General features: G+C 51.2%; 4 protein-coding genes across 4 annotated transcripts; 2 read left to right on the top strand and 2 right to left on the bottom strand.

Moving 5' to 3' along the window:
- Positions 1 to 2,890: 2,890 nt before the first annotated feature.
- Positions 2,891 to 3,523, bottom strand: PHATRDRAFT_11352 (predicted protein; the record flags this gene model as incomplete). The annotated part of the gene is made up of 1 exon (XM_002178806.1): positions 2,891 to 3,523. A coding segment is annotated over one exon (633 nt), but the record flags the coding sequence as incomplete, so codon positions are not given.
- Positions 3,524 to 5,583: 2,060 nt separating this feature from the next.
- HDS (1-hydroxy-2-methyl-2-(E)-butenyl-4-diphosphate synthase) lies at positions 5,584 to 8,230 on the top strand (the record flags this gene model as incomplete). Its single annotated transcript, XM_002179025.1, has 3 exons — positions 5,584 to 5,781; positions 5,994 to 7,424; positions 7,502 to 8,230. The coding sequence occupies exons 1-3, from the start codon at positions 5,668 to 5,670 to the stop codon at positions 8,228 to 8,230; spliced, it is 2,274 nt and encodes a 757-aa protein (XP_002179061.1). The 5' UTR covers positions 5,584 to 5,667.
- Positions 8,231 to 9,011: 781 nt separating this feature from the next.
- sufS (cysteine desulfurase for iron-sulfur cluster formation suf) lies at positions 9,012 to 10,903 on the bottom strand. The gene is made up of 2 exons (XM_002178805.1): positions 9,500 to 10,903; positions 9,012 to 9,390 (listed from the first exon to the last, which is right to left on the bottom strand). Exons 1-2 carry the CDS (start codon positions 10,879 to 10,881, stop codon positions 9,282 to 9,284), a joined length of 1,491 nt encoding a protein of 496 aa, XP_002178841.1. The 5' UTR covers positions 10,882 to 10,903; the 3' UTR covers positions 9,012 to 9,281.
- A 582-nt stretch (positions 10,904 to 11,485) lies between these two features.
- Positions 11,486 to 12,070, top strand: PHATRDRAFT_34505 (predicted protein; the record flags this gene model as incomplete). Its single annotated transcript, XM_002179024.1, has 1 exon — positions 11,486 to 12,070. One exon carries the CDS (start codon positions 11,486 to 11,488, stop codon positions 12,068 to 12,070), a length of 585 nt encoding a protein of 194 aa, XP_002179060.1.
- Positions 12,071 to 12,755: the final 685 nt, after the last annotated feature.

Here is a 12,755-nt window from a genome sequence, read left to right as displayed (position 1 = left end):
TCGATGTGGAGGCCTGCAAGAAACCATACAGATCTGCCATGTATCTACAAGCATACATCTAAGCACCGCGCTACGAATATTGGCACAAATACCTCTCGAAGTCGAGGCTTGTTCTGACTTGGCCAATTCGGACGTAACTACTGTACTTTGGCCATTTGTAGAGCCCGTGTTGGATACGATCCGACGGGGCTTGATGCTTTTGGATGGTGTGAGGTCTGCTGCATATGCTCTATTACAATGGGCTAAACACTGCCGCGTTTCTGTAAGTCATTTGAATTCTAATCTGTACGGTGGAAGGGACCGTTTGCTGCCCAAGCTGGTCCAGCTACTGTCCCAGGCTCAGTACACTGATGAGCAAGCGCTTGTATGTGCAAGCCAAGCACTCACGGAAGTCATTTTGGTGCCGTCCGACTCGTGCACACCATCACGACAAGAAGCTTGCCTTCTAATGTTGCAAGGAATTGGACGAGGGTTTATTGTCGATCCGCTTCGATTTGCTTCGGATGCGGGCTGGGACGATGCGTCCCACTCACTGGCCACTTTAATATGCACTCTCGTCATTGAAGAAGTTGATAGTCTAGTAGTTGAACCTGCGGAAGCGTTGATCGAACTTTTGTTGCGTATTCAATGTCATCCACTTCTGAATGTACGCATGGTTGTCTTGGAATGCTGGCTTTCTATTCAAGAAATACCAACATCTGAGCGCCACGAACAATGGAAAGCCCCTTTGTTTCGACGAGTTTTGGAAAGCATATTAAAAAGTATTGCTTATCCTTCTCCTTTTTGCGACTGGGGAAATGAATTCGACATCGACCAGTCCGAGTTTGAAGAAAACCGGCGCCTTACAAAAGACGTGTTTATCAGCATATACTTTCTTTTCCGATCCGAGTTTGTGGAACGTATGGTAGAGCCCCTGTTGGTATCACAGGAATGGGGTGTGCAGGAGGGTGCCCTTTTCGGCTTGACTGCACCGGCTCGAGAAATCAATGCACGGATAAAAACTCGAACAGGCGGCTTCAGTATCAGTAGCGATCGCGATCGTACGAGTGAGCAGCTCAATGGACTTGTCAAAAAGTTGCTTGGTAGTGGATCGGATCCAAAAATAACAGTCGAGACCGCAGCCTCAAGACACATCCTTGTTCTTGTTGCTGTTGTCCATTTCATTGGAGCCTACGCAACTACTTGGTCCACGAAGTGCCCGACCGAAGCAATCGTTCAAATGCTGGGCTATTTAGGCGCCGCTGTACAGATAGCTCCAACAGTTGGAATCGATGCCGGGATTGCGTCTCGGTCTCTGCTGATTGGCTGCTCGAAAGAGCTTCTGTCAAACGCTTCCGCTTTAAATGCTGTCATGGATACGGTTCACAGCTTGTTCAAAACAGGCCTTTCTACTGGTAAAGAAGAGCTTATGGCAGCGGTTGCCGAAGGCTGTACCAGGCTTGTGGTACAGATGGAAAACGGCGATGAGACTCGACATCATTTGAGAGGACTGGCCACTCCATTGGTACGATGTGGCCAAGAAGCATTGAATGTGCTCTCGGCTGATGGCGACCTGGCATCCGAAGAAGCATTGTGTTCCGTTCAAACTCTTCGAAAGTCTTTGAAGGTGCTACATGTACTTATCAGATTCAGCGACAACGGAAATGAAGACGCAGACCTGGTTTCCGATATGATGATACTTGTATGGCCGTTCCTACAATTTGCTGCAACAATGGCATCCGGGATCGACTCTGTTTTTGAAATCGTCTTATCCATTCATGAACAACTACTAAAGAACACGCCAAAGCTTGTCGCACCCCACTTTGAATCGACGATAAAGTTTGCAGTGGATGCATTTCAACTGAAGAAGACTTCCACAACACTTGCGTATATGGCCAGTGCTGTTGAAGTATTCGGTGCCTCGAACGAACTGGCCTTCCATCGATTGCTGGAGCATGTTTCTAGTCTTTTCTTTGCGCACGTATCCTCAGAAAGTTGTCTTATCGAATGTCCAGATCTTGTTCGAGGCTTTTTCGAGTTGGTGCAAAGGTATCTACTCTATTGTCCGTCTGCTTTGGTTCGCAATGCTCAATTTCCTTCGACTATCGCTTGCGCAGTGGAATGCCTAACTGCTTGCAAAGGCGAACGCGAGTCGACAAGATCATCGCTCAACTTCCTCTCTCACCTCTTTGGCTGGCGCTTGTTGCAAGTATCCCATGGATGCTTAGCTGTTTTGCAAGACAATGGGCAACTGTTGGATGAGCAAATCGCCCAACACGGTGAACGTCTTGCCAAGATATGCATTATGATTCTCCTGGAAGGCCCCCAGATGCTGTGGCCGCCTTGTAGCGATTGTATCTTTGCGCTGGTATCTTCATCATTGAGTTGGAAGATTCCCAACGATGGTGGCTCGAATGTAGCTCGGCAATGGATGAATAGCGCCACACCTCAGAACTATGATCCAGACGTTTACCAGCGCATCGTTCAGATTCTTTTGGAATTGGTGGCAGTAGGGACTAAGAACAGACCCAAGGCCAAAATGCTCCTCACGGACTACTGCAAAATATGCAAAGGAGAAATGTCCGTCGATTGTTTAGTATCGTACCAATTAGCTAGGATTTGAAAGTTTATGCTAGAGAAAGCGTCTGCCAATTATCGTGTACCGCATCATAAAGCTAGGGGAGGAAACGAAGCACAAAAGACACTTTTACTCAGTCAATGCGGCAAAAGATTAGTCTTCCTATTGCTTGGCTGAATGACTTTATTCTCCGCCTACGGTGAAGCCTGCTTTGCGATGGATATGACCCATATCACTCTGAAAAGATACTGGGATCATGAAATCTTTCTTTGACTTTTCCAAATTCTTCTCGTCGTCGTTCTCACTCGGAACCACCATACTCCGCGACATTTTCATAGTTCCTTGACCGTCGATGGCATCGTCACGAAATCTACCTTCGTACACAGCCCCATTAGTGAAGTACATAGTCCCTCGGCCTTCTCTCCGACCATTGGTAAATAGACCGTGGTACTGCTGCCCGTTAGGATAAGTTGCCGATCCACGTCCTTCCATCGCATTCCTTACCCAATTGCCATCGTAAGAGAATCCATCCGAAACTTTTAAAACACCTAACCCATGTCTCTTTCCATCTTTCCAATCGCCCTCATACAATGATCCATCCGGCCACGTGAATACCCCACGTCCAGACATCATGCCATCTCTCCATTGGCCCGTGTACACCGACCCATCGGGTAGTACGTAGGTGCCATCTCCGTGTCGCAAATTCTCTTTAAAATCACCTTCGTATTTGGACTGGATTTTTGCATCACCGGCGATGGCAGTGCTCGAATAATGGTAAGATCCGACCCCGTGCATACGTCCACGTTCCCATTCGCCCTGATAGACAACACGTGTTCGATCCGACGTCATGAGCTTACCGAAACCGTGTTCCTTGTTGCGTTTCCATTCCCCTTCGTAAAGAAATCCGCTGTGGAATAAACAGACGCCACGGCCTTCCCGTTGAGAATTCAACATTTCCCCTTCGTAAATGACGTATTTGGGAGAGGGTGTTGTCGAAACTGCATTGGTGGAAGCAGTTATAGCTGATTTGGCTACATCGTTGCTATTGATATTGTCGCTGATGGGTTCGTGGCGTTGATAGTACAAGAAGTGGGCCGCGCGCCAACGTGCCTGTTTCGGATCTCCCGCCAGGGGCAGCTTAAGAATGCCCGTCGCACTACCAACGGAATGTTTGGCGCCTAAATTGGAAGAAGTGGGTAGAGAAGATCCGGCTGACGTTTGATGCTTACGTGAAGATGCCAAGGCTGCACTACTGCGTGGCGACGACTGTGGTCGCCGTGGCTCTGGGCCATGGGAGCCCGGGAGTGCAATTGTCGGTCGTCCCGATGAGGCCGATGCACCCATTTCATCAGCGGAAACGGTTGACTGACTATTAGATGGCATCGTCGAAGATTCCTCCGTGGTCATTTGCTCGTCGTTCTGGGGATCACTGGCTTCCATCGAACATACCCGGGCTCGCTTCTTTTGTCGATTTTTAATTCCCTCAACAGTATCGTCCCCTTCCTCCAAGGCGGCCCTTCGTTTCCACGATAATTGCCGTTTCCGAGTGACATAGGGGCGATTATCTGCGGAAGCTTTTGTAGACCCTATAGCGGCCGCACGGCGACGTTGCTGTTTGCTCCGTGGACTGGGGCTTTTACTACTATCGGCGGTGCGGACATATACTCTTTGCAAACTCAAGATAGAAGTCTCCACGTGAAGGGATCCGAGCAGTTCGAAAACACCGTATTGATTTTCCCCCGTCCCGCGAGCGTGCAAGTGGCCCGTGGGGAAAGATGCTGTGCCGGGTGGTGGTCGGTGGGCTGGTTCGTCCTCGTCGGGAAATTGGGCCACGGCATCCGAGGGTGGCGTGGCGTTGACAAAGAGGAAAAAATGCTCGGATGTTTGTGAAAAGGTACCTTTACGAGGCCCGATGGTCTTGAAATAACCCTTCCATTGTCCGGAAGCGGGACACTTTTCGGGATACGATCTCGCGGCGTCGGTAAAGCTTTCGTCCGCGAACGTGGGTTTTTGGATTGCAATGTTCCGCTCAGCCGCCTTGTCTTGTTCGCTATCCATTTTCAATTCTCTGGTTCCAGGTGCAGTAACTTGAGTGCTGTCTAATTTTTCAGTCGCTTTCCTGTCGTTTTCGACGAACTGGTCATTCACGTTCGGCTGTGATGGTGTTGATTCCGTGGGAGCTGACTGTGAGCTTCCGGTGTCAACCGGTTCTCCCTTGCTTGTCGGTTCGTCCGTTACAGCATCATTTTCACAAGCGGTTTCGTTCTGATCTGGCTTGTCTTCGTCGTCATTTCCTTCTTCGGCGGTAGGAATAGGAACGGTAGAAGGATCCACGGGCTCGTGCCAGATGTACCGAAAGGGCAAGGCCTTGGTAGAGTCCACGGTGGCACCAAAGGACCACATTCCCGTCCATTTCCAAAGTGTTTCCTTTTCCCGCTCCAACTTTCCTCGCAGAGAAATCATAGCGACGAATAAAGATCCTAAACTACTATCCAGCGACGCGCCGACCAGAAATTTCCATACGGCACGAGAACGAAGGTGTTCCAATCCTCCTTGGTGGTTTCTGGTTGTGTTGGTTTCACTTGGTGTTTCTTACACTTGTTACTGTTACGACCCAGGGCTGGTGTAATCTGGGATTGACTGTGAACTCAAGGCGCGAGCACCATTCCTGATTCCTTTCGTCAAACATGGCCGTCTGTACGTATGTAAGACATTGAATGTCGGAGTGAAAAGCGAAGATAGATAGGGATTCGCTGACGCGTACGTACCGACTTTGGAGTTTGGGACAGGGGCAGCTAACTGCAAAGATTACCTTACTAGCTAGCTAGCAGGAAATACTACCTATTTTCGTTAGCAGACGTATTGTCGTACAGGCGGTCTCCATCCCGGACGCTCTCAACTTGAAGTCTTCACCTTTGTTTGGCGGAAACCGACATCCCTCATGACAAGGCATCACTCGACAGTACCGTACCATACCGCACCCTACCGTCCAAACGCTAACTGTAAAATACTACCTATACCACCCATCAAAAAATCACGTTGAACGGAGTTTTCGGAGCTTCTTTGTTTGTAGGCTCGTATCGGTTTTGCTTTCTAGACAGGAAGGCGCTATGAAGTTCCTGGGTCTTACAGCGATAATGCTGACGGGCTTGGCGACCTCTCCTGTGCAAGCTTTTGTTCCTCGTATGGCATCCTTTGGTCGACTCCAAACGACCGCTTCCATGGTAGGTCTTTCCAATAGGATCTATTGTTGCACACTCTGGGCTAGCAATAATATTTCCTCAGCTTGAATACCAAGGTTCACAGTCCGTTGTTTTGGTCGGAAAAGAAAGAGTGCTTACGTGAAGTAAATCCGAGTGACTTTAATCTTTCGTCGGAATGATTGCGACACCACTTTGACGATTCTCAAACTGTTTCCTTTTCTTTTGTCTGGCAGTCCTCCACGAAAGAACCCTTGACGGTGCAAGATGTTCTTTGGACTCCCGCTATCAAGTCCGGCAAACGGGACGAGATTTACGGTCCCATCCAAAAGTACTGCGAGGACTTGTACGAGGTGACCCGCCGCAAGACTCGTACCGTAAACTGTGGCCCGATCAAATTTGGTTCGGACCATCCAATTGTCCGCCAAACCATGGCGACGACCAATACTGCTGATGTTGAAGCGACCATGGACCAAGTCATGCGGTGTGCGGATAAAGGCTTTGATCTGGTACGCGTTACGGTGCAGGGAAAACGGGAAGCCAACGCGTGTGCCAAGATTCGCGAAGGATTGTTCAAAAAAGGATACGACATCCCGCTCTGCGCCGATATGCACTTTCAACCCGTCGTCGCCTTGCTAGTAGCGGATGCGGTGGAAAAAATTCGGATTAATCCGGGAAACTTTGCGGACGGGCGGAAGGATTTCAACGAAAAGGTCTACGAAACAGAAGAAGACTATTACGCGGAACGTGGCTACTTGGTCGAAGCCTTACAGCCTTTGGTAGAAAAGTGCAAAGATTTGGATCGCTGTATGCGTATTGGTACTAATCATGGATCTTTGTCATCCCGCGTTCTTTCCTTTTACGGTGATACGCCCCGTGGTATGGTGGAATCAGCCATCGAATTTGCCGACATTTGCCGCAGCTTGGATTACCACAACTTTGTGTTCTCCATGAAGGCTAGCAACCCACTCGTCATGGTACAGAGTTACCGTTTGCTAGCGGCCGAGCAGTACCGCCTGGACTGGGACTACCCCCTACATTTGGGTGTGACCGAAGCCGGTGAGGGTGAAGACGGCCGCATGAAATCGGCGATTGGTATCGGAACTTTGCTCGCGGACGGCCTCGGTGACACGGTTCGCGTATCTCTGACGGAAGATCCCGAATTTGAATACGACCCTTGCAATCGATTGGCGGAGATAGCCGAAGGTCGGTTGGCCGCGAACAACGCCGAAGCCAAGGCCCGACAGGCGGCCGTCCAGACTTACAAGGATACTCGTGATATCACCACGTTTGCCCGGCGACAGGGTGCCTTGCCAGCGAAAGACGAGGGCGACGCCGTTGATTGCAGCGGATTTCTTAATACGGCCGGTTCGGTTATTTCTCCGGTGACGCCAGAAATGCTCAAAGGAAGCAGCGCGCAGTATTTGTACCAAGACCTGGGATGCAAGACGGCCGTCGGTATGCCCTTCAAGGATGTGGCAACGACAGATTCGATCTTTATGCGTACTGTCCCCCCGAGTTCGGATACGGAGTCCCGAACGGCTTTGCGTCGCTTGATAGAGGTGAACATGGGTGTGGTTGTTCCGGCGGAAGTGCTCGAAAAGGACCCTTTGCCCAACGCGGTGGCCTTGATGGACCTGACGGACGCGATTGCCAAGGGTGGAAAGGTAAGACTTTTGCAGAGAATGTCATTTTGTTGTCGTCAAAATCGTCTCTAATGCACTCTTTTCTTCTTCTGGCAAAGCTCCCGGAAGGTGCTATTCGATTGGCTGTCACCATTGACGGATCAGAAGACGACGAGACAATCGCCAAGGTCAAAGACTTGCAGCCGGCGTTTGCATTCCTCAAGCCGAAATCGGAATTGTCCCATCTACACTCGGCTCGCCGTGTGTTTGAACTTTTCAAAAGCAATGATATCGAAACAGCGGTTATACACCATTTCGAATCCAACACGAATGACGCCAACGAACTCGCCCTGCAGGTCGGAACTAAAATTGGTTCGCTCTTGACGGACGGCAACGGTGACGGTATCATGATTGAACAGGTTGGGGAGGAGAAGCCGTTTTCGGTAGATTTTTTGCGACGAACGTCATTCAGTTTGCTACAGGGAAGTCGCATGCGCAACACGAAGACAGAATTTGTTTCTTGTCCGTCCTGCGGCCGAACGTTGTTCGACTTACAAGAAACGACGGCTGGTATCCAAGAGGCAACGGGACACTTGCCTGGTGTGACGGTGGCCGTCATGGGATGCATCGTGAACGGACCTGGCGAAATGGCGGATGCTGACTTTGGATACGTGGGCACGCTCCCCGGCAAAGTGGACTTGTACTACGGTAAGGAAGTGGTTCGCAAAAGCGTTCCCAACGCCGAAGCCGTGGATGCCTTGATTGACCTTATCAAGGAATACGGCATGTGGAAGGATAAGGAAGAAGCAGAAGAGGATACGGAAGAAGTCGCCGTCGCCGTTGCGTAATAATTACGCCAATCAGATAATTACCTCATGAATGAATACATATCCCTTGCTTTTACATCTAACGTTCGTTCAACCTATTCTCTAGAGTGGATACAGCTGATCAGCCAAATCGTTTCACCGTCAATCAAGCCTCTATAAAGAACTATGATCCATACCGCTCGTAGATATCGGAATGGCTGTTCCTTCTCGTCTAGCGCGATGCTGAAGTGTAGGCTGACAGCGAAGTGTGCTGCTGTCGAGCTTTGGAGGATGAATCGGGGTCTCCGTCCGGACGGTAGGCGTCACGCCATATTTTCGCAACTTGCGCAATGGCGTTATTTTGTCCCGACACGTCGTCCATCCTGTCATTCACTACTGCGATCTTCTCAACAATGGAAGACAACTGTGTTGCCATGCTGAATTTGGGGACATCAAGACGAGCGAAAGAGTCAGCGATAGTATCGAGTGCATTTGCTACTGAGCCAATCGGACCTTGGAAATGCTGGTGTCCACTTTTAATGACGCCCCGTCAAATCGTTGTCACCAACATACCTGTTCAGCAGAATTCTCCTCTCTTCTTCAAAAGCATTCTGTGAGTCAGACTCCTGCACAGAAGCAGATATTTTGGATTCTTCTTCGGTTGCCATGGTGGTCCTACGAAAGCAAATGGACTTGTCGGGCTCCAGCCGTAGGATATCATGACTTCCAGCAATTAGCGCTATGAGATACACATATGCTGTTTGTGTTCGAGATGCACAAGATGGGGAAGTCTCGCGACAGACTTCTAGATTATATGAGTCTCGGTCAGACAAGTGTGTCCTATATACTAATTTATGTAAACGCCGGTCGCGAAGAGTCCACTTTTTCAAATTGCGGACGGACACGAGAGTCGGTCAAGTACCGTTTCGGAGACCCACAATGCCACAATCCCCTTCCTGCACTCGACGGTGTCGCGAAACCTAGCAAGCTTTGGCTAGAGTCATACCTATGCAGGCTGCTGGTCGCAAACCTAACACTTGAGCCCAGAGGCAGAGGCACGAAGGTGTATACTTCGCTTTCTTCTAGAGACCAACTAGACAAACGGAACAAAATCATCGTCTACCTGCTCCTCGGAAGGTGACTCTAGGTTTTCAAAGAACGCAATCGTAGTCTTCAAATGACGTATAAAATCATCCACATCACTGAATAAAATTGAGAACGAACACTAGTGTGAGGAACAATCGCGGACTCTCGAGACCATTCCCGCGCGTCTCGGACGGCGGCACGGCACGGCACGCCTTTCCTACATACTCTTTCGTGTTGTAAAAGTAGAGACTGGCCCGGGCCGAGTGTGAATATCCCAGTGCTTGATGCAAAGGTTGGCAGCAATGATGTCCCGCTCGGATGGCCACGCCTTCCACGTCTAGAAAGGTACTCAAATCGCTGGGATGCACCGTTGTGTGGGCAAAGGCCGACAGGGCCACGCGGTTGACCGACGGCCCCAAGACGGTCACGCCCGGGACGGTCGACAGTTGCGCGTACAGATAAGCGCCGATTTCGTGCTCGTACGCTTCGATATTGTCCATGCCGATTTCGTTCAAGTAATCAATCGCGGCTCCGAGTCCGACCGCTTGGGCGATCGCCGGCGTGCCGGCTTCGAATCGTGCCGGCGACGGTTGCCACGTCGAGCCCTCCAGTGTCACCTGATCAATCATTTCGCCACCTCCCTTCCAGGGCGGCATGGAATTCAACAAATCTTCCTTGCCCCACAAGAAGCCAATGCCGGTCGGTCCACACATTTTGTGGCCGGAGGCGACCAGAAAGTCAACCCCCAATTGTTGTACGTTGACGGGCATGTGCGGGACGGATTGGCACGCGTCCAACAGAATTTTGGCGTCGGGGCTCTTGTTGCGGATCATAGCTACCATGTCCGATACTGGATTAATACAAGCAAGGACGTTGGAGACGTGTTGAAAGGCAACAAATCGTGTTCGCGGGCTCAGCAGGGATTCGAAAGCGTTCCAATCCAACCCGCCAGTCTCTGGATCTACCGGAACGAACTTGAGGACGAGTCCTTTTTCTTCCGCGAGCATTTGCCAAGGCACCAAGTTGGAATGATGCTCCGTCGCCGTGAGCAGAACCTCATCGCCGGCTTGCAGAAACGCTCGTCCGTAGCTCTGTACAACCAGATTAATGGCATCCGTGGCCCCCGACGTGAAGACGATTTCGTTGCGGGACGGTGCCTTGACAAAGGCCTGGACCTTGTCCCGCGAGGCTTCGTAGGCGGCCGTTGCCTCCCGGGATAACTGGTGCGCCCCCCGGTGTACGTTGGAATTCAAATACTGGTAGTATTCGTCGAGTTTGTCCAGTACCGGCTGGGGTTTGTGGGAAGTCGCGGCCGAATCAAGGTAGATGAGCGGGCGATTCCGATCCGTGACGGTCCGAGACAGAATCTTAAAGTCGGGACGGACTCGTGTGGCAATGTATCCGTGCGGAAAGTCGGCGCGGTCCGTGTGGGTATCGCCGATCGACGCGTTTTCCGTGGAACCGTCGTGGACCGACACGAAGGTCACCACCGCTCGTCGGGAGGACCCGACAGCGACTCGGCTTGTCCAGCCGTGAGAGGCACCGAGGCAAGTGGCCAATAGCAGCAACGTGAATACGAAGGATAGAATGGTATTGGAGGGTCTCATGGTGGTAGCTTGTGTGAATGGAACTGTCTGGATTGTGACTGTGGGAGGAACACGACGACAATCGTTTGGGATGGATTCGACGCGGAGAGAGAAGGTGGGAGGGGTTGGGGTTGGGGTTGGGGTGTGACACTTACAGGATATGTTTCGTACCTTTGTCTACCGCTACAGGCATTTTGCATACGTTACCGGTGCGTACCAGTCAGTACCCAGCCCAGCACGGTTCCCTGAGTGGTGGGATTCGATAGCGTCGACGAGTCGTTTTCGCCCGACAACGTCAGCAGCGATGTCGCGCCTCCTGTCCTTCCCCCCTCACGTCAGGGAGTTTCCGGCCTTGGTACGTCGTTCGTACCCCCGAATACGCACACAAGAGCGAACGAAAGAACGGACGACGGTCTCTCTCCCCACATACACACACGTCTCGCAGAGAAAGTCAAAATGCTCCTTCCCGTTCGGTTCTCCCCAAGTCTCTAGAGCGAAGGTTTGTTCAGTGCAGTTGTCCATTCCCACCCCCACCTCCCTGCAAACGTTCCAGTCCCATTGGCACACTGGACGATTCCTAGCGTTCCCACTCTTTGTCAGCAACAACAACCACAACAAGAAGCACATGGCTCGTGGAAAGTTCAACAAACGCGGCGGGGGTCCGCGTTTGGACGCCGTCAACGCCCAGGAGATTGCCCTCCGCGACGCGCGACTCGCCGACCTGGAAGACGCCCGAGCGGCGCGGCGCTTGGCGGAAGAGGAGGAAGCTGACGGCGACGAAAAGGATGACACCGAGCCGGCCGGTGCGAAAACCCCCACCCCCGTGGTCGACAACGGCCCCAAGGGGCCGCCCGTGACCACCGAATATGATCACCGGCGAAACATGGCGAAACTTGCAATGGTCCGGAAACGGCGGGAAGAAGCAGAAGCCCGACGGCAAGCGGAAGAAGACATCGAACAACAGCAAGAAGACGAACGGAAAAAAATGGCCGCAATGATTATTGCCGACCAAGATGATGACGACGAAGACGATAATGGTAAAAAGAAGAAAAAGAACAAGGACGCGGAAATACCCAAACTGGACAAAGTCACGATCAAACGAATGAAACCGGCACAAATGAAAGAGGCACTTAAAATACGTGGTTTGGATATTCAAGGAAATGCCAAAATTCTCCTAGAGCGATTGCTGAAATTCGAAGAAGCTCGCTAACGGCAAGGGCGATACATTTTTCTCTGAACCATTGGTTCGTTTAGTCTTTACTGTGTTTCGTGCGTCGTCAATGCCCAGCGGGGATAGAGAAATAATAGATAATGCAATATAGTGTGGTTCGCGACTAAGCTTTTGCCCTTGTTCTGGCTATTCCCACGCTGCGACACCCCCGGGCATGGCTTGAAAGACGCCCCACGGATAAGGTGGCCCAAACGGTCCCACACAGACATTGAGCGGAATGGCGAAGCTGTCGTTCGTAGGATCACCTTCACAGGATCCGTCGGTTGAAGGATAGAACACGCGTTGCATCTCCAATTCGCCCACCAAGGTATCCAAGACATCCCAGTCTCCCCAGATTTTGTCATCGTCGCCATTGGGAAAAGCTCGTCGCGGATTGAAGCAAATCCCGACCGGCGTTTCGAAAACAACAGCAGGGTCATCATCGCATCCTACAGATCCGTAAAGCGTCATGCGAATGCGAATGTCCGCGGGTGCATTTGCCCTTGTGGTAGTCGCTGACTGGAAAGGTCGCAAAGAGCGGGATAGGTTTGGTTCGCGGTCCAGTGAGACGTCGTCGACGGAGGTTAACTTTTGCAACGCATCTTTGGCTCGTGTGTTCACGAAAAAGAGCGAGCAACAAATCCAACGAAAGTTCGCATTGACAGTGAACGCCATTCCTGCGAAC

Source organism: Phaeodactylum tricornutum, chromosome 5 (genome assembly GCF_000150955.2).
Source record: "Phaeodactylum tricornutum CCAP 1055/1 chromosome 5, whole genome shotgun sequence".
NCBI classification, from domain to species: Eukaryota; Bacillariophyta; class Bacillariophyceae; order Surirellales; family Neidiaceae; genus Phaeodactylum; species Phaeodactylum tricornutum.
This window is presented reverse-complemented; position numbering and strand designations above follow the sequence as displayed.